The sequence below is a fragment of the Ruditapes philippinarum genome, unplaced genomic scaffold, assembly GCF_026571515.1.
Source record: "Ruditapes philippinarum isolate M1 unplaced genomic scaffold, ASM2657151v2 ctg1240_1_1_1_1, whole genome shotgun sequence".
Lineage (NCBI taxonomy): Eukaryota > Metazoa > Mollusca > Bivalvia > Venerida > Veneridae > Ruditapes > Ruditapes philippinarum.
Window position 1 is genome coordinate 90,223 of NW_026859611.1, and position 26,582 is coordinate 116,804.

Below are 26,582 nucleotides of genomic sequence, written 5' to 3' on the forward strand. Positions count from 1 at the left end.
AAGATAAAATTCTTGTGAAAGCAAAGCATCAATAAACAACGATGGTAAAGGTTAAAAAACAAACGTGTTATTGATGCAGGATTCGATGTGTTCTACTCTTATCACTAATAAATGATATTTTACAAAAAAAATCATATAATCATATCAACAATATTTTACATTACCAAAGTCTCTTACCCTTTCGAAGAAATACGTGCAACTAATTACTGGTCAAATGGACAGAAAAGGCATATACTCTATTAAGAAGCAGGATAGAAATTTAATATTTGCAGGTTAATTGTACTTATCCTTATACTATCGTTTTAAGTCATTAAGCATATTTGTCTTCTTGCTATGTAAGCTTTTGCTTCAAATGTTAAACCCGAAATGAGACCATTCCTGACCTAAGGGACATGCCTTATATTATGATTTTTGCAACGGTTGATATCTTCTCATTAACAATGATATTTCACAAAAGATTCTTTCAGACAATCTAAATGACAAGAGCATGAAACATAATCCTGATAAAAAATTAAGTTAAATCATTCTGTTAATTCTTATTTATTTTATCGGAAAAAATATACCAATAGTTTAACATTGATTCAACATTCAAATACATATGCTTTAAACATCCGCCAGTTGCTTTTTGCCAACCCGGTTTACAAATTCAACTTATGTACATTTGAAAAGTCACTTTTGTGAAAAAGATTTCTAGATTTCTAACACAATATAGTTTGTCTTTGTATATATTTCTTTTCATGTTGCGTTTCCAAATGTAAAATGCGGTTTGCAATGGCACACTAAATGTTAAGAAAACATGTTTAATTCTATTTTAATACTTTAAAAGCTTTTTCAAATGAATTTTAGTTTTGAAATGACATGCCTTTGCAAATCATCATCAAACAAATGAATTGCATGTGTTGATATATGTTATGATAAAGCCATTGAGAACTTTCGCATGAACTGTATACATCGTACCACGATGATAACTTTGCATGATATAAATGTATTGTCAGCAAAATAAAACGAAATATTAGTTGTTTTAAAACTTCAAACCGTCCACCGCTTCACATCGTCTTAAATAATGTTTACTTATATTTTGTGTTTGAAATACATGAATCAGGTTTTCCCAGCTCCGGGAAGAGCTTCGGGAAGATATCTGGGAAGAGCTTGTATACTTGACACTTTTGTTTGAAGACTTATGCTGGAATCCTGAACTTGACTGAAATCAAATAGGAAATAATATCGAATAATGTTTCAATTTTAAGATCACCTTTGCACTTAAATAAAAACTTGAAAACCCAAAAGGCAATAACAAGCTGATTTAGAATTTAATTATTATTTACACATTTCTCTTTGACATTCTTTTATATTAACACTATTCGTGAATTATAAACGATGATTAAATACAAACAGAATCGCTAAAGAAATCCAAACACGGCAAAAATTAAAAATGTTGCAGACTCGGCTTCATTAAGCCTGTTCATGGGCGGTGGTGGTAATTGCAAGGTACCGTCCACGCCCCGTAGCACCGGCTTAAGCAGAACTTAACATTTAACATGAATAAATTAAGTCATGAAAACAACTAATCACCGTTTTTTTCTTGATCTCTTGCAGCACACACGGTAACCAAAACGGACTGAAATAATAACGACAACAACAGTACACCCAACAGCAATTCCAATTATCATTTCTGTTGTCATTTGTGAATCTCCCTCTTCACAGGTACCTGAAATGTTTGTCAATCAATCAATCAATCAATCAATCAAAGCTTTCCTATAATATGTGTACTTTAATCATCCATGAAAATGGTCAACAAAAACATTATGATAACAAAATGTAAAGATTAAAGAGTGCAGGTTTTGTGTCGAGTTGACCTCAGTCAATCTAGTGATTTTATTTTCCAAATTAATTCATGAGCTTCCATGTATTTGTTTCAGTTGGTGCTTTGTAGATTTCTAACAGGATCTGTAATTCTGTCGGACCACTCTTTGGGCAATTCTAGTTTTTTTATCTGCTCGATTCAAATTAAATTACCGCACTATATTAAACTAATTGAACTTTGTTCGGAGTACTCGGCCAATTTTTTATGCCACCGCAGCATCTGCGATGCGGTGGCATATAGCGATTCACCTGTGTGTGTGTTTGTTTGTTTGTTTGTGTGTGTGTTATATAGATTATATAGTGAACTTCAAAAAATCTTCTCGTGAAAAACAACTAATCCAATTTCAACCAAACTTGGCAGGATTGATCCTTGGGTGAAGGGCTTCCAAAGTTGTCCAAAGAATTAAATTCCATGTAGAAATCTGGTTGCCATGGTAACCAAAAGGAATTATAAGAATAAATTTAAAAAATCTTCTTGTAAAGACCCAAAAGTCCTAGAGCTTAGATATTTTGCATAAAACATTGTCTGGTAGACCTCTACCAAGATTGTTCAAATTATAGCCCTGGGGTCAAAATCGGCCCCGTCGCGGGGGTCATTGATTTACACTATATGTACATATAGTAAAAACTTAAAATACCTTCTTGTAAAGACCAATAGGCCATAGGCATTGATTTTCCTCATATTTACATAGTAAAAACTTATGATAAAACTTTAAAAAAAATTCTTCTAGCAATTGACAAATGCTAGAGGATAGATATTTTGCATGAAACATTGTGAAGTGAACCTCTAGCAAGATTGTTCAAATAATAGCCCTGGGATCAAAATTGCCCCCGCCCCGGGGTCATTGATTTTCAATATATACATATAGTAAAAAATCAAGAAATCTAATTGTCTGAAGGTACAAGGCTTAGAGCTTAATATTTGTTCAATTATATCATCTATAGGTACTCTACCAAAGTTGTTCAAATTTTGCCTCTAGTGTCAAAATTAAAAGTGAACTTTGATATCAGCGGACCTAGATTTTGACAAAGTGTTTTACATGTTGTACTTTGATGCAATCATGAAATAGGCTGTGTGAAATAGGACCTTCACCACCAACTTCACTAGACTCAAGTGCATTGATATATTCCTACTCTGATCTTTTATTGAGTTAACAATAGATTTAACCACTAATCTGATAATAAGAATTAGATAGGTCTGGGATCTATGCATTATGACAATCTTCACTTGTATAGAAACAAAACAAATATGTTCCTACACTACTATTTAGTGTTGTATTAATGCGGTGGCATAGCATTTTTCTCAAATACAATCTTGTTTTGAGACCTGTCAATAGTAAAACATATTTGAGGAAATATATCTATATGCACCGGTATCTGTTCTTTTTTTCAAGCATCCAAGAAAAATGTGTTTAAGTTTGCTATACCATTCTGTTGATGAGTAAATGCAATTAATAATTGTGAAATAATATAATTTCTTTAAAAATAAGAAATTAGATATAATTACCATTCGTCCATCCGTAGAGGTTTGACTCTGGGTCACAAAGTAAACAATCGACCGCTGACAAAAAGTTACGACCTACACACATCCCGTTGATAAAGCAGTAGCCATCCTATTGGGGGAAATAAACTTATATTATTATCTTAAAGGCAAATGGTTTGCTGTAACACTAAATCTGTATTAATATTTCTGTTATAACCCTCGTTTTGAGAAGGTATAACAGTACTTCTTTTTCGAATTCTAATATTATGAAATATATTCTGCAATATGCTTAGTTTCCTTTTTTTATTTCATTTTTCTCATTGAATAATTAGCGAGTTTATCCTTTACACTATATTTTCATCATTTCATCATTCCAAGTTTTGAATGGATGTATTTCTTCCAAATAAATAATGTCATTTGAGAGCATATTTATGTATTTCTCCGGATGAATGTCTCTTAGGGCATATATATATTTCAGATTTATAAGAATGATAGAGGTTCTGAAAGATATTGTATCTTTTCCGCATAAGTTTTTTCTTTTTTTTAACTTTGTCACAGATGATTACACATTTTGTAGGCAAGCGTGTCAAAAGTCTTACAATTCATTGAGACCTATTTTTATGAAATTGTCCATTCCTGAAAAACTAATGCCATTTATTGAAAGGGATAATCCTCAACGTGTATTAATTATCGAATAAAAATCCGTATATTTTAAAATCTATAAATATTTTGTGTCCTTACTTAAAGTAAATAAGTATAAAAAAGGCATCCAAGGGCTATCAGTGATCAATTGTGTCGCCTCATGATCGCAATTGTATGTTGCTGCTTCTTTGTAGTAGGGGACAAAAATCATTAACAGGGCAAAGGGCGTATTTTTTTATTCAAGGGCCATAACTCGGTCAAAAATCCTTCAACAGGACAATGCGTGTACTATACTCAAGAACTTGAGCTACCGATTAATCCTGTAAAGTTCCATTGAAATTGCATAAGTGGAATAAGAGGAGTATTTGGGCAAACTTTAAAAAACTCATTAAAGGGTTATTACTCAGCCTAAAGTCATTGAAGCGTAAAACACATGTAATATGCGCAAGAACTTGAGTGACAAATGAATTTTGTAAGGTTTCATTGAAATTGTCGTAAAAGAATTGAAGGATCGTAATTCTGACAAAATCACTGAACCAAAAAAGGCGATAATATGTACAACTAGACTTGGTATTGATCATTCCTGAACAGTTTGGATGGAATTGCACTAGTAGTTCCTGGGAGGTATTCCGGACAATATTTTGTGTAGCTGGTAACACAATCTGAGCAACAGATCAATCCTGTAAGGTCTCATTGAAATCATATTTATAATATAAGATAAGTAGTCCGGACAAATTTTAAAAATAAAACATTAAAGGGCTATTACTCTGACAATAATCATTAAGTCGGAATTGCCATGCCAACGATATGCACAACTAGACTTAGAACCCATCATTTTTGTAAAGTTTGGATTAAATTGCACCGGTAGTTTATGAGGAGTAGTCCGGATAATTTTTGTGACGGACGAACAGACAGACAGACAGGCGAAGGAGTTGTCCTTATAGGTCGCTACTACCCTGTAAAGGCGACACAAAAAGAATAGAAATATATCATGAAATACTGCTTGAAAAAGTGTTAATGAAGTTTACAATGATATAGTATGATAATTATAATGACATTTTGTTCTAAATCATTTTGTTTTCTGGTAAATATAAACAAATCAATATATGATATATATGTATCTCACACTTTCGTGGATTGTTGTTATACTTAATACTAAATACTATCAAAATAACTATTTGCATTACAAGCCTTTCAATATTAACCTATTCACTTAAACAAATATTTTATTATTAACCTTCAGATAAATGGTGATATTCTCTTGACTTGAACTTTGTTTCAAACATGTTGTATCATAGACAAAGACGGTGTTGATTTCACCATAGGTATCACCATCATTGCTGACAGAAATGTCATACGAGATAACAAAAGGATCATCATCGTTGATTTCTTCAGATCGCCTTTTTCTACTGTCAGGTGCGCAACACTCGCCAGTGAAGATATCCTCATAGTAACCAGCATGAATAGATTGTTCCATCTTAACTCGAGTACCATTGAGATATACCTTTATATATAATGGAAAAGTTTAATTATCTCATGAGACCATACTATTAGTCCCGTGGGTAGTATTTTTATTACTTCATGAAAAATACTTTTCTTTCCAGTCTTTATTTGCAAAATGATAATGTATTTTACTTGAGAATCACCGTACTTTCCAACACTAAACTTTCAAATTTAATTTTGAAAAAATTGCAATGTATATTATAAATTGTTTAATATTACAAATTTATAAAATTCGATATTATTCTTTTGTAGAATGAATCTTGAAATTAAACGGGAGTAAATATATTATTAAATAACATGCAATATTTTTACTCCATATTTATATACTTAATACATTCTATTATATAATCAACTTCAAAAGTCATGTTAAAATATAGGCACTGATAAAATGTGAAACAAACCCTTTGTTTACTTATGTCACACATAAAACCATCAAATATGTTGTCAGATCTGATTTCGAAGCAAGTACAGTCATCCTCTTCTGTGATTTCACAGATTCCGTTTCCCTCTATACCATACACTACAGGAGGTATTCTTATGTCATCACTACAGTCTGGTCCACGGAATGTTCCATTACATTCACATACTCCTAATACATTATTAAAAAAGCTGATAGATGTGTTTGCATGGAAACTACGCAAAAATACATTAAAGATCCTGTATGTTTAGTGATTGATATTGTTACTGTGTGTATACCACATTTACATGAAATTATATATGTATATAATTATGCAAATAAAACAATTTTCAAACATCAAAAAATATGCAACTATTTGTGCACATTATATGCAATCAATATAGTATATGCATTCATTTCATATTGGTAAATTTGACTCTGATAACCTCCCTTTCTTTACATGAAATGTTTAATTCGATAATATCTATATGAATAATGCTTATTTGAAATTACAATATTGACAAATCGTATTTTGAGGATCATATTTATGATATAAAACCATAAAAATTTGTGTTACAGGATCTTTAAGGGAATATCTTTCTGAAACCTTGATTGAACAATACACAAGTTATTGTGAATACCGAATATGTTATCATTTATTAATTAACAACCTGCAAATTTCAAACACCACAGCATCGCAAGCGGCAATTACGCTAGTCTGTGAGAAATATGCTAAGTGAAAATGGGGCATAACTCCTAAAAGTATTGCTCCTAGACTAACACTTATACCTGTAATGATAATCAAGTGTTTCGAGTTTCATGTTGAAAGCTTTGATAGTTTTGTAATCATCATACGTAGGCAATAGCAGAAAGAAAACTGACATTAAAATATCTATTACAAAGGGACAATACTCGACAAATATCATTTTCAGAATAATGCCCTTTGTCTTACAACTTAAGCATCTAATGATAAACAGGTATTCTAACTTTCATGTTTATACTTTTTAAAGTTCTGAAATTATTCTACTTAATGGATAATTAAATGGAAATTCTAATTTAAAAAAATGATTATAACTTAAAAAATATTTCTTGAAGAATTATGCATCCTGTCTTACAATTACATTTAACCATGACCATAAAATGCCACAAGGTTCTTGTTGAAACCTTTCAAATAGTTGGACTACATTAAAGTTACTAGCACGACTGCAGAAACAGCACCGACGACTTAGCAGTCATAATTGCTCGTCGTTTTCTTCGAAACAGACGAAATTAAATAAAGTCTCTCCCAAATGATGCATAATGGCAAATTGTAAATAAACATTTGTTTGCATAACTTATATTTACAGTATATCATAATCAAATTAATTATTTTACATCCCAGGAAATTACTTTGAAGACATAGTTTAGCATATTTGTCATTGTTTAATAACTGCAACTATTAATTCAATAACTGCAACTATTAAATTCATGAAAGTGTATTGTTATGCACCTTTTCATGCAGTTTATATTATTGGTGATAACGTTATTACCTGTTTCAAGACATTCACCATTTCCACTACAATTGTTCAAACATATTTGTGAACGAAATGTGTTAACCTTTTCTGTATTATTTGCAACAAAGACAGGATTGAGGTTTAAAACAGTATCTGCGACATTGTTGACATTTGTGACATGCGCGTCTATCCAACCTGTATCATTTCCATGCTGAAAGATATACATATCTTTTGTTATGCGTTGATATTTATAAACATATATCTAGTGATATTTTAGTCGAATCACCTTATAAAGAATGACGAAATCAAATATTTTTCATACAATGCTTACTAAGCATAGAGTATATCGGCAGTACTTATAGAAAACAGACAATTATCTGACTATTATGCTCTATTTCTTGTCACAGTCGTCCACGGATATATTATATTACTTTGAAGAAAAAATACAACGTTCACACAATCAAACGTACGGTCAAATCATAAACACATTGATCAACAATTATGTCGGGATCTTCTTCTGCAAGATAGTCTGGAAACTCCATAACTGCTGGAGTGTTATAAATGGAGCTGTTACACAGCGCAAATGCTTCTTCTTCTGTGAAACTATCTGTGCTTCTCTGAAAAATATTTACAAAAAAATCAAAGACGACGACAGCACATTAGAATAATAAAAGCATTTAAGCAATAAATATTTATATTTTCTAAGAGATTACATAACATATGGTGATAAAGAAAGAATTGGAAACCTGGATAGAACGCCAAAATCGAAAATAATGCTGGCACGGTTTGACAAAACACATTTACAAACGGCAATAGTTAATGCAATATTCTTTCTACGCTACTATCAGCGGCTTGAACAGAAAGTTATTATACTTTTAACTTACAAAGTGAGTGGCATTTGATGAATTCATATTATAAAGTTTACGTTTATAATCAACATAAAGTACCAACCCTTTCTCTGGATACAGACGCATGGCCGATTTGTTTATGTTGTACAAGAATATTTGTCTCTCGCCTTGTTCTACGATAAATCTTACATTTCCTTTTTGTTATAGAATTAGGTCTGCTACAAGGCTGATCTGCCATCCCGTTCATTTGTGTGTTCCATGGTGTCAGTAATCGTGCATCATTTTTAAACAAGTTTTCTTCATCTGTCAATCTGATATATTAAACAAAGCAGTATGTTTTATTTAGAAAAGCAGTTTACGCAAACAAAATGAGTCATTGTATCTGTTTGAATGTATGCTCTTATCAAAAGAACTAGTATTAAATTAACAAAATACAAGGTTCACAAAAATGTTGTGACAATGTATTCAGACATCTATCCATATCAAAGAAAAATTATCACTATGTTTTATAAAGATTGAAAACTTCTTTATGTAGTATAATATAATTTTTGTTCATATTTACAGAGATATATTTTACTAATATGAATTTTATGCCGGTGAATATGATGTGATATGTATGGAAAAATATACATTATGGAACGAGGTGAATTATACCTTTTTAGTATACATCAGCTTAAATATATCTGCTTTCTTTTCCTTGCAAAGTTATTAAGATTTTGACAGATTTTATGACCTTAATATATGAACTTTTCTTTTTTGAATATATAACAAGAGCCACTAGTTGGTAACGTTTATTTAATTGGATAGTCGTGACGTTTTAAAATTCTAAATACGACTGTTTTAAAGTATCATTCGTTTTTCCTTAAAGTAATTCTGCTGAATTATAAATTTGTTATAATGGGATGTTTGCGAAGATTACTCGCCTAGCAGTTCGTGCTATATTATAAATAAAATCTTATTTATAAAAAAGCACTTTGATATGGGTTATCAAATCTAACTGAGTACGACATAAATGGAATTGAATGCCTTCAGCTCTTTTACTTCTTCCATGTTGGGCAATTTTTTAACGTACAACGTACGAGAAAGATAAATTCGTAATATACATAAATAAACTTTACAATAGAGTACTTATAAATTTATTGACGCAATTCACCAACGTTTCTTCAGAGTAATGACCACAAACCAGATTCATGTTCAACTTTTATCCTCGCGTTCTTTGGTAAATTTATGAAAAATGTATGCCCTGAAATTCTAATCTTATGAAGTAAATATTGAATATGCTCTGTTCCTGAACAATATAAGTAAATGCAATCTACTGTCCACGCCCCAGGACCAGTTAAAGCAGTATTCAAAATTTTGTATTAAGAAATGACCGCAGATGTGTTTATACGGCAGAGATCATAGAACAACGAACCATTCCGAGGAAAGCACCCTAGGGGTCAAAGGAATTTATGGTTCCTAAATAGGAAATCTATGAACACCACTAAATGAAATTGTGTCTTAAAAGAGAATCAGAGGTCATTAAGCCTGCATATAGTTGACAAACTGTCAAGAGACTTATTTGAAAGACAAACCTTGCTTTAATATACTTTATGAAGTACATCGTCCAGTATGTAAATCAAGATATTGAAGAAAAAAATGATAACATGATGTTTGTTGAAAAACAAAAGCATCCGTTTGAAATCAAATCTATTTCAGATTAAAAGCCTTTACCTCCAACTATCCGCGAAGCTGTAACTCCGATTGTCGTCATCTGATATTGTCTTGTTGTCTCTGTGAAGAAGATCATTGCTTCTGTCCCCATCAAATGTTCCACATAAGCCATCAACATTGCCGTAATCTTTAGCAGACATGTATATGTCAATGTTCATTGTGTTACTCCATCCATGAAGTGCTATGTCGATAATAGTACCAATAGGCGTCCTGACCTAAGGAGTTTTCGGAAATCAATGTAATATAAAGTATTGGAAAATTTGTCTTAGCTATACAACTCAGACTACTCATCCAATGCATGAAAATGCTTTTGTAAATCTTTAAATCTGAATTAACTTTTCAGAAATGACGGTTATATATGTTACTCTTATTGCTTGGCATAAAGTGAACCCTTTTTTACTGTTCGTATTCTGTAGATCTATATTCTGCATGATGCAGTGTATTTTGCACTGTGATAGTTTAAAATAGAATACAGAAAACGGAATCCCTAAATAACGCCCAAAACGATCTGAAATGTTGCAGGCTCGGTTTGATTGAGTCTGTTAATGGACAGTACTGGCAAGTACAAGTTACAGTTCACGCCCCTAGCACCGGTTAAAGCAGAATTCAACATTTTGAACATGGAAAGTGGTGAAGTTTTGAATTTGGAAACATCCGCAGACGTGCGATTATCACAGAATCTTCAATATGACACTTTCGTACCATTTCATGAAAAAAGAGAAATACAGAATCCCTAAAGAAAGCCCAACACGACAAAATTGAAAATGCTTTTGTAAATCTTTAAATCTGAATTAACTTTTCAGAAATGACGGTTATACATGTTTGCTTAGTTATTTGAGTCTTCAGGTGTAAAAATACGAGTAAGGGAATCATGGGCTAATTTGAATAAATTGATAAACTTGCTTATTTTATGTGAAATAATTTAAATGAAATGTGAAAATAGCAGACAATGATTTCACAGAAATACTTTATGTATCAAGAAAAGCAAAGTTATTTAAATCTTGATAATGTATGTTAATATACTGATTAGGCTAAGCACTATATGTATTCTAAGTCCGCTAGAAGATGATCAGCTGAGATGAAAAGACTGCGTGCTGTTAACAGAGTAAGTAGCCAGGTATATTTCAGGTTTTCTTTCTCTATGTCAGCATATGTGTAAAATTAGTTAAAAATATCAATGTACTTTTACTGCTTATGCTGAATTTTGTTTCTATATATTCCCCCGTTTTGTGTTATATACAGACCTTGTAATGATGGGGATGTATTTCGTCGATATCAATAAGGCCACCTTCATTACACTTTAAGTCGAATTTAAATACAGTGTTATAACATTTATTGAAGATGAAAGTATCAGCTCCAACAGCTATTGCTATTCCACATGCACAAACAGGTCCGCTGTTTGATCCAGGGGAACAATACTGAGCTGATTGTTGAACCTGAAAGTATACAGATGTATGTTACGTTGTTGCATTGTTGGCCTTGTAACTAAAAGTACTCCTTTGCAAAGTCTACCCTTCTGATAGATCATTTGTCAATTTTTGAAATAATTTGCTATCAATGTATATTTAAAGTTGTGTTTTTCCTAAATCTGAATAAGAAGTTTAGCTATCGATATAATAAATGGACAACATATGATAAACAAGATCACCAAGGAAAGGCGGCGTTCAATGAACCCTAGCATCAAGAACCCCAGAAGGACAGAAGAACCCAAACAAAACAAGACAGGGCGCAAGGCAGAGCACGGACAGACTTATCAGCAAAACTGCAGTGGCTTTTGTTATCAATTGTGATTTAATTTGTGGATTCAATGTTTAAGCTTCATAGTAGATTATTTTATGCCAGTTAAACACAAGAAAATTTCACATTTAAAATTTGTATACATTATGCATAATACTTAAAGTTTTATAACCTCTGTTTGGTATTTTTTGTTCCTGTATAATGTATAATTTCCTTCCTTTTGAGCTTCATAATTCCTGAAAAATGAGAGAAATGTAAGTAATAAGTAAAAACTTTAACCCATTACCAGATATATACGCCTTTCTACGCCTTTTCCATCCCCCTTTTAGTTGCCTCAAATGGTGAAAAAATGCCTTATCTAGGCCCCCAACACTTGTTTTTGTTTGAGAAAAGTTGTTTAAAAAAGTGACCACTTTTTCGGCGCGGCCCCCAGCCAAAAGATATATCAGGGGGTTTGGGAAGAAAATTTTGGACTTTTGAGAGGCTAAAAATGACCCCAGATTGATCATAAGGTAGCGTGTAATCAACGCTGAAAAGCATTTGACTCTATCTCAATCCATTGAGAAGTTGCAACACTTTGAAATCAATTTTGATGGAAAAAATCAGTGTAAAATAGTGATTTTTTGGCATTTTTGAGATGTGTCCTCGTCGCCATGGTGACAGAAAATTTAAGTCTGAGCATGTTGTTACAAAGGCACTGGTCCAGTCAACATTTGCGCCAAGTTTGATTAGCATTGAAGCAGTTTTTATAGTTTTATAGCAATTGGAACTTGTAACGGGAGCCTTTTTAATGAAAACAGCCATTTTTCACAAAATGCTCATGGGGTAATGGGTTAAATGTAATTATTTCTAGCGCTGCAAATGCATATGGTTAATTGTCATCAGAAAGGTCTGTGTCAGCCACCAGGAGTTTGATATACCAAAATATTCGTCGGAGTCTGTACCTTCTGAAGTGAAATTAATTATACACGAATAAACAGCTATTTATATTGATTCTTGTTTAACTACTTTAGTTTAAACAGATAAACATATTATTATTTTATAATAATTACTTATAACTAATTAAACAGTGTTTAAAAGCCATTTCATTTCATTAAATTAGTTAAAACAATTCCTACATCAATTATTAATGTTAATTTAAGTCTGATACAGGAGAGTTAATATATTGAACACCTATAGATAATACTTACTTGAAGTTTGATTGTTTAATATTTTATTACTTCCATTGACTTGCAGTTAAGCGAACCGTGCGCAATATGTAATTTGGGTAATATATAATGTTGAAGTATTCTAGTAATTTCAGTAACTTTAGTATAAATACATTTCGAGTTTAATGATGGAAATGCTGGGGTGTATAGGTATAAAAAGACGAATTTAAGCTTTGAGCATATTTGCATATCGATATAAGAATTTTAGATGAAGAATCAAACTGCTATCCTGACATAAGTTAAGGAGTGTAAGAGATGCTACACTTTCCATTGTCCCTGTCACAAATAGACTGAATCAGTCTGAGTGTAATTATATTGTTATCATTGATAATAGCGAAAATCTTAACTTGCCGCAGACAAATTTGAAAAAAAGCACACACACTTAAGAGAACAGAGTGACTGCTTATTTGCCACAAACATGTTAGCATCTACACATTTGTTAAACCATATTTAAATGTATTTTAACAAAAGAAGTTATTTGATCTTAGGGATTTGGCGGTCAACTTTGACGCAATCATGGTATTGTTATGTTGTATTTTTTTTCATTTGCTTTTTCCAAAATATTTGTCATAAAATAACTAAATTTTCAACATTATGAAAGGAAAAGTTGATATCATATAAATATCATTGAAATATACAAATATGTGAATTATCAGTAAGCCAGACCGCTGACATGTTTATTGCATTTAACGTGTCTGACACATTTATGACACATAATTATAAGCATCAATTTTATGTAAAATATTAATTTTAAGTAAGTTTGCTTATCTGATTATCTGTTTGACTTAAATAAAGGAATTAACAGTCCGCTGGCTTTTTAAATCTGGCGTGTTAATTAGTTTAAATATTTTTGATTTGTCGAATCGATATTATCATTATTCATATAATGCATTTTCATTTGTTGATATAATAATATCTTGTTGTATTTTCATTGGTTCATTATTGAAACTATTGTAACAATTTTTCTTGCATAAATAAAAATAAAAATTCAGAACAATTCAAACAGGAAATGGGTAAGGTTTTTAGTGTACATATATGATATATAGAGATGGTATTTCAACCGATTGCAATTGTTATTATAAATATAAATAGAAAAATTATATTTAAACAAAAAAATAGTCTTACCGAGTTTGTGATAAAATTATAATCTAAAGGATAAAAATTTGGACACAAAAAATTATTATACAATCAGTAGAGATCATTATGTCAAAAAAATATAAAGATATTATGACAGACGAAACTTTCCCATCCTACCTCAACACCACCCCCCCCCCTCCTCCACAATAGCTAAGCAAGCAAAATGAAAGTTCAAGTATGAAACTTACTATTGGCTGACAAAGACAGGGTGACCCTCTTAAAAGGCTTGTAAATAGTCTGATTTGCAGCACTATTCATCTCGATTTAACTTCACTTCAATCATTCTATATACTTTAACTAATAAGAGTTTGACTTTTATAAGGGGAGCATGTATTTTTAATACCTGTAAATGTTATTTTGTTTCAAAACCTTTAAAACATAGTTACTTAATTTAGTTTAAGTAGACGTAAAAATTAAATAAACATATTATCTTACAATCCATCTACAGTTTTCATATGCGGATCGACGTGTGAATAACATCTTTTGTTCCGATGTCTGTAATTGTCTGTAATTCTTACCTGAAATAATAGTTTGTAGATATCTGAAAATATTTATCAATTCTTTCATATGCTTTAAATTTTGATGAGCTCCCCTTTCTGACTTTATGCTTTACTTGAGAAATTTTGAAATTTTATGCAAACATTTAATAAATTTTGGTGATTGATGTAAAATAAAAATATACTCACATGAATTGCTCCAATAGTCTGGAAAAAAAGAGAGAAAAAAGAAAAGAGAAATATTTTACTACATGTTCAACAATCACAGCGATCAATCGATTCAATAGCAATATATTGTAATAAGTTGTTTAAAAATAATTATAAATTAACAATATTATTCATTATTGTGGAATGTTTAATTCTGTATGTATATTTGATAACATTAACTTATTATCATGTATTATTTATAAATTGTAAAAAGCTCAATGACAAGTATTATGTTTAACATACCTCCGATCTTACTGATCTTCGTTTGTCATGACCGGTAGTGTCTGTTACGTATACTTGTAAGTCGAACTTTGTTGCATCGTCATATGTGCTGTCAGAAGTTGTCAACATTATCCTATGTGTTGTACTTGTCCATTGTTCATATTTCTTTAAACTCTGTACAATATCATACTATATATTTAAAGATCCGGTATGTTGTAGTTGAGGTTGTATACCACACTTAGTGAAAGTATATATATGTTTATAATCATGCTTATAAAACAATTTTCAAACATCGAAGAATGTGTAAAATATAAACTGCAAATATTTGTACTTGTTATATGTAATCAATCAAATATATGCACTCATTTCTTATTGAAACATTTGACTTAGACTTTATGGAAAATAAATTGTTCATTTCCTCCCTTTATTTGCATAAAATGTAAAAGAAGCCTACGACAAAGGGCAAAACCGTTAAAAGCTCCGAGTAAAAAAAGTAAATTAAAATTGATAAGACGCCCCAAGCAATATGTATATATTTATGTCAATATTAACCAAATTTGAAACATTACCGTTTATTATTTTTTCGATAATTTTTGACGGTACTGTAAAGTGCAAGTTACAGTCCACCCATAACTTTATGAGCATTTTGTGAAAAATGGCTGTTTTCATTGAAAAGTCTCCCGTTACAAGTTCAAATTGCTATAAAACTATAAAAACAGCTTCAATACTAATCAAACTTGGCACAAATATTGACTGGGCCATTGCCTTTGCAACAACATGCTCAGGCTTAAATTTTCTGTTACCATGGCAACGAGGGGACATCTCAAAATTGCCAAAAATCACTATTTTGCGTTGACTTTTACCATCAAAATTGATTTCAATGTGCTGCAACTTCGCAATACATTGAGATAGAGTCAAATGCTTTTCAGCGTTGGTTACACGTTACCTTATGATCCATCTGGGGTCATTTTAAGCCTCTCACAAGTAAAAAATTTTCTTGGCGATGAGGGGGGCTGTCGCCCCCTTCAAACCCCCAAACAGAAGGGGGCACATCCCCCTTTTAAACAAAATTTCTCAAACAAAAACAAGTGCTGTGGGCATAAATAAGGCATTTTTTCACCATTTGAGACAAGAAAAAGGGTGAGGATGAAAAAGGCGTGTATATCGTGTAATGGGTTAAGCAGATTTCAACATTTAATCACGAAAAATGGTGAAATTTTAAATTTAGAAACATCCGTAGATGTGTTCATACGGGGATAATCATGGAACCTTCAATGCGACACACTCGTGCCATTCCATGAAAAGCGGCGTATGGTCCCAAAGTTAAAGAATGCGTGTGCCTTAACGAGAAAACAATGGTCGGAACAAGATAAAATTGAATTTAAAAAGAGAAAACCATTTTCTTTTTAATTAAATCATAATTGATTAAAAAGAACACCAAAGCCAATCATTCAGAATATAGAAACCCCCTCTCGAACACACATGAAGATATTCATTTTGTGAAAACATATGTTACCTTTATTCTTACAAAAGGATTTCCGACATCAGCGGTGTTTTGTACACGAAGTTTTCCTGCACACATATCGGATACAGATGATTCGTCTTCAAAAGTCATTCTCTCTTCACAATTTGGTTCTTCGTCGTCAGTGTAATAGCAACCTTTAGGAATCGTCTGCTCTATATCAACTGTAGCAGAACCGCTCTTACTCAGTGTGATGGACTCGTCTTTTATCTGCGAGCAAAGATGGTCATTTGTTAATGCACACATTTAACTTAAAAGGTTTACGGTTTATATATATTTCTCATGTCAGAATCTATCATCTATGGCAGAGGTAAAACATTGCACTTACTTTTAATCCGGCAAAGAAGGCATCACTTAATGCTTCAGATGACTCATTTGCACCAGCCATGATTACACCACATTGCACCTGAAGACCAAAAGATGTATCTTAATATACGTTTTATGTGTTTTATTTTATACCTATATATTTTATCCTTGAAATATACACAAATAATTAAGAACAAATACTATTCAAAGGATACAAAAAAAGCATTAAGTGACAAATATTTATATATATTAGGAAGTGCATGACTACTTTTCTCGCTTGTTTCCTTCTAAGTTGTACATTACGGAGCGTTTGGAAACGGGAACCGATATTACTAACGGCGTGGTCTCTTTTGCAAAAATTACAAATTAGTCCGTCATTCATGAATTGTACTCGTTCTTTAGGTCATAAAAATCTAAGGTATATAATAGCAAAGTACAAAAACCTTAGAACGCTTCTACAACATAAGATTCCGTATTTACAGGCACATCATATTTCCTTTTTACAAATATTTGACTTGAAAATTCTCACTTGAATTTTCAAATGTGGAGCCTACTCGACTCAGCGTACGTGTGACTATAACTTTTGCCCCTCAAACACACGGAAAATCATGTCAATCCATTAATAAAGATCGTAATAGAAAAATTACTATCGTTTAATGAATCATTCGGGGAATATGTCTTTAAATGGTGATTTTCTTTCAACTTAATACTCTATGAAATAAAGTATAAGGTACTTATTCGCATGAATTTAAAGAATACACGTATAAGGTTTTTTTTCCATTAAATTCGTGTTAAAACGTCAAAGTATTATCCATTGAAAGTTATATTCCGGTTACCTCATATCCAGGTCCAAGATGAGACAAATAATCTTCTTTGAAAACAAGTTCATCTTGATTTGAAGAAGGCCCCATCTCAACATGGAAGGTACCGTTTATATACCTGAGAAAAGTATACCATTTTTTCATAAAACATGTTTAAACTCTTTAACAGGTCAAATAAAATAATTCAATATAGTTCATATTAAACTGTGACGGCAGGTCGTTACATAATACAAACTTTGCATACAATTTGATTTTAAAGTAAGTCTTTAAAGTCATTTTGTTTCTTGCGAACACATTTGTATCACGAATATTGTAGTTCATTAATAACTCACAATTCAAAAATTGACTTTTGTGTAACAGAAAAGAATATGTGAAAAATTTATGGCGTATTTCATTATTCGGGACGAATATGATGTAACTCCATGTATTGCTGTTCATTCTAAGTTTAATAAAATAAAGAAAACAAATTTACCATTTTGTAAGATACTTTACTCCAACATTCATGTCAAATTCACATCTATATTTCAGAAACGGAGTGTAGACTCTTTGTAATTTACCGTTTACTTCATTTTGTTGCATTTGATGACCAATTTCCGGTTTGACTTTAACATTGTTATAATGCACTGAAACGAGACTTTAAGGTTTTACAAGCCGAATCATCGCATGCTTTGGAATAAACTGTTGATTTATCCATATATATTGTATTTGATGATTTCACAATGGAAATTATCAAAATATAATTTCACACTTTCCGAAGATGAAACTACAGTTTTTGAATTTTCCCCATGTGGTTCCTCACATCTAGTTTCGCTCAGTATCATAAAAGCTATTACGACTGTAAAATATAAGTAAAACCTTCAAAATTGCATGTTTTCCAAATTCCTAGTCTTTTTTGGGGAATGTTTTACAAACCCGGGTTTCATAATTATTTTTTTGTTTGAAACAATTTTAAATTTTTTTTTCCAGAAAAACCCACCAACCCCAAAAAAATAAAAACATATTAAAACTTTTCCCGTTGCCCCAATTAAAAATTTTTCCAAAATTAAAGTTTTCTCTCATTTTTAAAGGGAAAAAATAATAACTTTTTAAACCGGCCCTTTGGAATTACTTTTTAAATACTCAAAAAATTGCTTGTTTTTTTTAAATTAAAGCAAACGGTCATTCTTTATTTTTGTTCAAAATGAACAATATCATCGCAGTCTACAAATAATTTTTTGACATCTGTTTGGGCTTTAGTCGTACAATTATCTATGACAAACTAGTCTGAAATTGAAGATACCAGTGCGGAAAGAGGCTTTAATATAAGTTTATATGGATAATAAAGTGATTTAAACTCGTTTTTAATCATATATTTAAGTGTTTTTGTTTGGCTACAGTGTTATTTGATTTTATCTCGTCAACTTTTAGAACAGTATTTTCTCTTGTACGCGAAAAATGCTGTTTTGGAAGCTCACTCGCTGTAATATACTTTCATCTAACACAAAAGCAAGCAAGTATCCTCAATGCATCCTTAATACAAAAACATTCGATGGTATGTTTTAAGCTTACAATTAACAACCAGTTAACACATACACATTTTAATACATGTTATGAAGAAGGCAAATACTGATATTCATTAGAAATTTGAAATAAAACTATATTTATCTTAAGTTTCTTAGATGATTCGTCTAGTATTTACATATAAACTTAATAAATTCTCAACATTTTTTTCTAAACACTCTTGTGTTATTTGCTATAACATGAGAGAATTGTTACCCTACCTAAACATAAACAATCAATGCAACCCCGTTCTGAAAAAGGCGATAAGTCAAACTGAAGCTTTCCATGACACATTCTGGCGTATATGTAGATTTCATCACAGTTGTTCAGCCAATAATCGTCATAATAATCGCCATCGTCATAATTATATTCCCAACACAATGCTATTCTTACTGGTGTATCACTATGTATATCTGGCATAGAATCTACAATAAAATTCAGAATTGTGTAAAAAAGAATTTATCTAATTAATTTTTACAATATATATGTGCTACACAATAATCAAATTACAAAGAGACATTTTGCTGATTATCTTTCATTGTATAATGCCGCGCGCATGTTACGGCGCTTTTCATTAGATGTTATGTGTTTTTACACTATATACATGTCTGGTGAGAAATGTTGAGGTCACACAGATGCTTATATTAAAAGTTTATTGAAAGGTTACATGACTCTATATAAACGGTTAATTGTAGATATAACCCGAGGCGCTAAGAGGGGTTATATTGCAAACAACCTTTTAAATGCGGTCATATAACCGGTCAGGAATATTTATATTTATGATACAGCAAGCATCTTTAGAGAAAAAGATAAGATGTCTTCATAAATTGTATGTACGTGCTAATATAAGTATACAAACGTCAAAATTATCCAATGAAAAGAACGTTACAGACGTGCAGTATTATAAAGGGCCTAATGACCAGTCATAGATAATAATATCTTATAATGTATATCAAGCCTCCGTGATCGAGTAGCTCAGATCCAAATTATTACTTCAAACAACCGCTTGTCCCTCAAGATTATGGGTTCCTGTGAGGGACTGTGCATTCCTTCTGTTGGGAAGCAATCAAATGAGTTTGCGAAAGGTCGGTGGTTGTACTGAAGACTGAACTAATTTACTAATAGGCACATATTGTCTTCCTAAAAAGCATTAAAATGACCTTTCGTTAAAGAAATATCAATTAAGAGTGTGCTTACAAATTAAGACACTGCTGATCTTAATTTCTCTGTTACAGAGAAGTAGAAAATGATAGAGAAAATATAGTACATGCATACCAATGGCCATGTTTAACATTCTTTATCATAAGATAAATTAAGAAATAAACATCAATATAAAATCAATGGAATAAAAAAAACTTGTCATAGATACATATTAAGAATGAATTTATTAATTTCTTATGTCTTAATCTTGCAATTACAATATTTATATTATTTATTTGTATCATTTTATTATACAATTATTATGAATCAGAATTATGTTCATTCACCTTGAAGAAAGTAACTATAATATTGATGATGCGAGCATTCGTCTCTATCATCTTTTAAAGGCGGTACAAACTGTTTTCCATTGATAAAAGCATTCACCCAGCCAATTTGAGCAACACCATAAGATAATTCAATAATTTCCTCATTCTCACTCTCAACTTTGTATACTGTGTCTGTATCGTCACAATCTGGTGAAGTTAGAAAAAATGTTATCGTAACTTAATATATTAATATACGATTACTTGACCAGTAGTTTCAAGAATGGAGTTCAAGTTTGAATACCTCGCGCAAATTAGAATATTATGCAAAATTTAAAAATGTGTTAGAATTTGAACCATATCTTAATAAAATTGTTAATGCTATTTCTAGAATCCAGTTAACTAGATTCCGTTTGTATTGCATAATCTTACAATTGAAACTGGTAGATTTAATAATTTAGAGAGAAATGAAAGATTGCGTTTATTTTGTAATCAGAAACAGATTGAATTTGAATATCATTTTTATAGATTTTTCCAAAATATAATAATATCAGAAAAGATTTACTTCCAAAATATTATCTTGGCCTACACTTAATAAATTTGTTGCATTAATGAATAATAATGATAAAACTATTCAAGTAAAATTAGAAACTTATATTAAAGAGGCATTTAAAGTAAGAACACTGGCTATTGAGCTAAATGAATTTGTACAGACAAACAGTGCTTAATTGTAAATTTATTTTCATTGTATTGTAATGTTTATATGTTATGTGTTTGATTAATCATATGCATTTGAATTATTATTGTACATTGATACGTTATTTTGTCTTGGCCATATTCTATAATTATTTACTTGAAAATGGCCAAAGGCATATTTATGCCGATTGCTAAATAAAGATTGATATATTCTCAAATTTATATATGAGTATATATATTGTAAGTAAGCAATATTTTGCCTTAATTACATCATAAGTTTTAACTGACAACGTAAGATATAGTAGTAAAGCAACGAAAACTGATTTTTACTTCTTAAGTAAGTAATAACAACCTTAAATAGCATTAGCATACATAACTGATATTCTTTACTTACTACTATTGCTGTATATGCGATCTGAAAAATAAAAACATTTCTCGTTATTGCTATGCCAGTCTTACCTATATATATGACAGCAAAAACAAACAACAACAAAACACACACACAAAACAACAAAAACAAAACGAAATGCCATATGTGTTAATATCAGGGACCATCAGAATATGTTTGTGTTTCTTTAACATATGATGAGATTACATAAAAAGTTAATTTTATTTAGAATTTCGTTTGGTTTAGTTCAATATACTCATCTCCCGTCCCGGCAGAGTAAGCAGTCATCTAACTAAATCATCTTAAGTGTTTGTATAGACTGTTTTAATGATGCATTCTGGTCATTCGTCTATTGCAAAACGCAGGTAAACATCTAATCATACATTCAAACAGTAAACCTTTAATAAGTATATTTAGTTTGGTGTTACAGTTCATTCAAATCTAAAACTGTTTTCTTATTTATAAATCTCAAAAGTAGAAAACTTGCATTGTTGTTTAATTATATATAGACACGCAATGCCAAGTACTAGTATAATACTTTAACAAGTAGCTATTTCCTACTTAGAGAAACAACGTACATGTTTAACAAAAACTTTGACACTTGTTGTTGTAAACCTTTTATACAAATATAAATTACCTTTTTCGTGACACCTTGTTTTCTGTAAATGTTTTATCAATATGTTACGTTCTTACCTTTTTAAATCTCGTCCTATGTTTGTATATTATAAAAGTTAAGCATATCGAAGCGATACTTACCTCTTAAAATATCAATATTTTTACCTCTTAAAATATCAATATTTTTAAATTTCTTAATAAGTTTTCAATCAGTATTAAACGTTTGCTTACCAAAACAAATATAAAAGTCCCAAATGTTGAAACCATTGAAATTTTGATTGTGAAATCTATACAGTAGGTCACCATGACATTTTCTCATTTCAACTACACCGTCTTCTTCGCAGACACCATTTTCATTCAAAACACAGAATGGTAATGTAATAATGTCGTCACTTATAGTCGATATGTCTGGATGTTTATCTGTTGAAAGAAATAAGGTTACAACATAAAGCAAATTCATATTTCCTTCTTTAATATAAAAAACAATGTATACAATGTTTTGAAAGCTTCACATATGCATATCTCAATGAATTGTCAAGGTAAGTAAAATGTTCCAGAACGAATATAAAAAAGGCTCAAAGTCAGCTCTTTTACAAAATATAAAAGACGCGGGAAGCAGACCCCGCAAGGGCTGTAACCCTCTTATTTTACATGTAGGACGTAAAAAAAGATAAATCAAAATCAATGACAAAATATATGTCAAATTGGACAAGTTTGGGAAAAAAAACCTAAGTTGACGCTTTTGAACAAAATAGATAAAAACGACTAAACAAATCAGACTGTTGCTAGAAGAAGCTACGGTCTTGTATCATAAATAACACTTCTGTTTGTAGTTTGATGTAGAAAATCAAAATAAAATATCATTATCTTTGATAAGTACTAATAAGGAATCGATTATAACATATAAAATACTGTTTAGAATTTCAATTGCATAATTTATGGTAGAATAAGGTACAAACAACAACGTTGATTAGAGATTAACAAAAATGATACCATATTTGAACCTCTCGGAACAATTTGCTGATAGGGTGAACGCAACCATTGCATTCATATAGACAGAACGGTACTACATTTACTAGGTCCTGGTTTCATATATTGACAATTGTGTGATTGCCATTTAATCAAGACAGCTTTCTGCGTCATAGGTAGCATCTTTCTTTTATTTTACATTTTACAACAATAACCATATTTATTAAACCTATTGACGGCTGCACACTTTTTACAACACATTATTATAAGAACACACTTACAAAGAACAACTGCAGACTGTCTACCACACAATAACAAACTTATTCATTAAAAATATGTAACTTTCAAAATACGGCCATTAGTGTTTTATATGATATCAACAAATGAGATACTGCCCATCGGAGAATTTCTTTGCTTAAAATCCAATTTCGGTTTTAATCATTCCATTTCGGAAAAAGAGTATCATGAAACGGGAACCTACCCGAATTTGATCTGTTTACACTTAATGTTATGAATAAGTTATATGTGATTAATTTATATAATTACTTTCATTCATACAGTTATTTTATAAACAATATAAGAATGTTGCTTTACTAGTAGTCTACATTGTTTAAAGCTAACACACTGTAGAAAAGGGTAATAACAGTATACTTGAATTAGTCACACATTCTACGAACTTAATATCAGATTTATGAAACGATCGTGAACGTGCTAAAATACCCATTTCGGGAAAAAAACAATTTCGGGATTGATAGTGATCGGCAAGGGGTTCCGAATGTAAATTTGAAAGGGAACCATAATGAGACAGGAAATCAGAATACCTGATTTCCGGTGTGCTTCGATAAATAATAGTGGTACTGAATGATTTTCGGCGTGCTACAAAAACAATAGGACAGTGAACCAAAATATCCTCAAACGAGGAGGAGGCAAACTTATTACCCATTATTTAAGTGTACTTCCGGCAAAAGTTTTCAAAACCTTGACTTTTGAAATAACTCGCGTTACCGTAATTTTCATATTGAGCTCATTATAAGAATCTTACTCCGGTTAACTTTCTACGGAGGTAACGAGACTCTGCCGAGCTAGATATTCCCGTCTGGGAAGAGAGCCTGTGTTGAATTCTATTTCTAGCGTACAACTTATTTATTTTATTTCGAAAAGAAATTACGAAAACATATATTTTCTTCAGGCACTTATTTCTAATAGTAGGGTTAAAATTTTACCACGGCAAAATCATGTAACCTTAAGAACGAATTTATGCATTTTAATGTGAAAGGATACGATGGACGTATAAAAGGTTTTCTAGGTTAGTTAGTAGATTATTCTTTCTAAATGCAAGGAACTGTCTGTAACTAACTGCAAATGCACATCCGCGAAATTTATAGAAAACAAGTGGAAAATCCAATCATTCTTTTACGTGCTGTTCAGCTTGATAAAGACGTAAATACATATAGGGTAAAATCTTTTACTTATATCTCTTGATTCCTGCTCAAACTCTCACCCAGGCAACAAAATAAGGCCTAAGCATTGGTTCATCCAAATAACATGACATGATCATTGTAACATTATATGCTATAGTGACAACAAGAAAAGTAATGTGTATATAAAAAGTTCATGTTTAATTGTTTATCGAATACAAAATTTAATGTTGTTGTTTTGTTTTTAATTATCGACAAACCTTTGAGAGCAATTAAGTTTCCCCAGTCATGTTGACATTCAGTTCCTATATTTTCCTTTGAAGGTATTTGAACGTGTCCACCCCAGAAGGTCATGTTATACCACCAAATGTCGTCATTCCATACACGCCAATTATAGTAGTAACCTATTTCGTAATTTCCATAAACACTGACGTCATTACAATTAGTGATATCTAGAAAAGATGCGTGTATATTGTTGAGAAAAAAAAATGTTAAATTTCTTACAATAACAGTTATTTCTGAAAGTTAAAATGAGTTGATTATAAACATTATCAATAAATGTATTGAAATAAGTCTTTACAGAATTACGCATAAGAACATTTAATAACAAAGGAAAAACAATGTTTCGCTTTTAATTTTTCTAAAAGTGATCTCATTATCAATGCTTTACAGGCATTGATAATGAGATCACTTTTAGAAAAATTAAAAGCGAAACATTGTCTTTCCTTTGTTATTAAATGTTCTTATGCGTAATTCTTTTCTCAAGATCAATCCCGATGACATTTAAATACGCACACGATAAATGATCCCTTTGAAAATCAATAAAAGAATACTTTTCAAATACAAATATATAATGAAAAGGTGATATTTTATTTCATTGTACTTCACATTGCTGAGCAGATCTAATGTTATTAATCGAAACGTCTTTTTACTTAATGATAGAAAATGTTTCAGAAGATTGTTATTTAACTGAATAAGGCAAATTGACTCAGATAGTGTTTATTTTTGCGCAAACACTACTTAAATAAAACACATTAAACTTTACGGTTGAGATGTCATCAAGCAGCAATAGAATAGTCTACCAGAATGTAAACTTTGACAATTAGCAATAACAATTAATATTCCTCTAACACTTACAAATGTTAACATTTTTGGTCATAAACGTTTTCAGAAAAAATGAAAGAAATTATTTGTTCAGTAACAATTCTAATAATGCATAAACTGCTTTCTTGCTTATTTCTACGGCTGATTTGCCGAAAATTGGAATAGTTATGTGTGTATGAAATGACTTTTTTTGCTTTTGATTTTGTAAGACGTTGCACTTATTCTCTTTCAATATCAATAATTTCTGTCAGTAATGCATTTTAGTGAGAATGTCGAGTTATTTAAACAACTAAACGTTAAGCGTCTATTCAAAATTCACGGATACTAAGAGAAGTCTTCCCCTGGTTTAAGTTTGTAATTAAAATATTGTCGGTAACTTTTTTTTATCTTTTTACAACATCCTTACGTTTAAAATTTAATTAGGAGTGATAAAACATAAATAGGTAATAAACAGTTTCCGTTGTTTTTTCTTACAAATTGGGATGACCGTTTTAATCGGTTCTCTTTTGATTCCAAATAGGTCCCTATTATATTGTATATAAATGTTTGTTTTTCGTAACGTTGGAAAAAAATAGTGTATCAATCATTTTATCAATAATTGATTCAATTCGTTATTAAATTTATAAAACTGGGATAATTTTTGATGAAACATATAAAGAGATATTTAAACGCACATACCTGCAGAAGATATTGCCCAAAGTAAACTTATTACAAAAATCCCTGGCCAAGCTAAAGATCCATCCATTTTGATTGCTACCTTAGATTTTCAACTAACTGCTAAAGTATCAAAG

The 26,582-nt window shown here is 31.0% G+C and overlaps 1 protein-coding gene across 1 annotated transcript; it reads right to left on the minus strand.

Annotated features, from left to right (window-relative positions):
* Positions 1-783: 783 nt before the first annotated feature.
* Positions 784-26,582, minus strand: LOC132757236 (uncharacterized). The gene is made up of 24 exons (XM_060748449.1): positions 26,470-26,582; positions 24,948-25,139; positions 22,532-22,720; positions 21,692-21,712; positions 20,626-20,811; positions 19,360-19,563; positions 18,072-18,222; positions 17,615-17,717; positions 16,801-16,878; positions 16,467-16,682; positions 14,972-15,124; positions 14,711-14,728; positions 14,460-14,542; positions 11,852-11,915; positions 11,187-11,378; positions 9,943-10,157; positions 8,333-8,540; positions 7,852-7,998; positions 7,418-7,592; positions 5,893-6,080; positions 5,226-5,492; positions 3,371-3,476; positions 1,573-1,708; positions 784-1,201 (listed from the first exon to the last, which is right to left on the minus strand). Exons 1-24 carry the CDS (start codon positions 26,534-26,536, stop codon positions 1,099-1,101), a joined length of 3,462 nt encoding a protein of 1,153 aa, XP_060604432.1. The 5' UTR covers positions 26,537-26,582; the 3' UTR covers positions 784-1,098.

What these genes read in the sequence shown, in the direction of transcription:
- LOC132757236 (XM_060748449.1), bottom strand. Translation starts at nt 26,536, where the DNA reads ATGGATGGATCTTTAGCTTGGCCAGGGATTTTTGTAATAAGTTTACTT. An exon ending in AATGTGTTTATGATTTGACC is followed by an intron (nt 7,593 to 7,851) that starts GTACGTTTGATT and finishes TATATCTTTCAG; the next exon opens with CATGGAAATGATACAGGTTG. An exon ending in CCTCTACGGATGGACGAATG is followed by an intron (nt 1,709 to 3,370) that starts GTAATTATATCT and finishes CAAACATTTCAG; the next exon opens with GTACCTGTGAAGAGGGAGAT.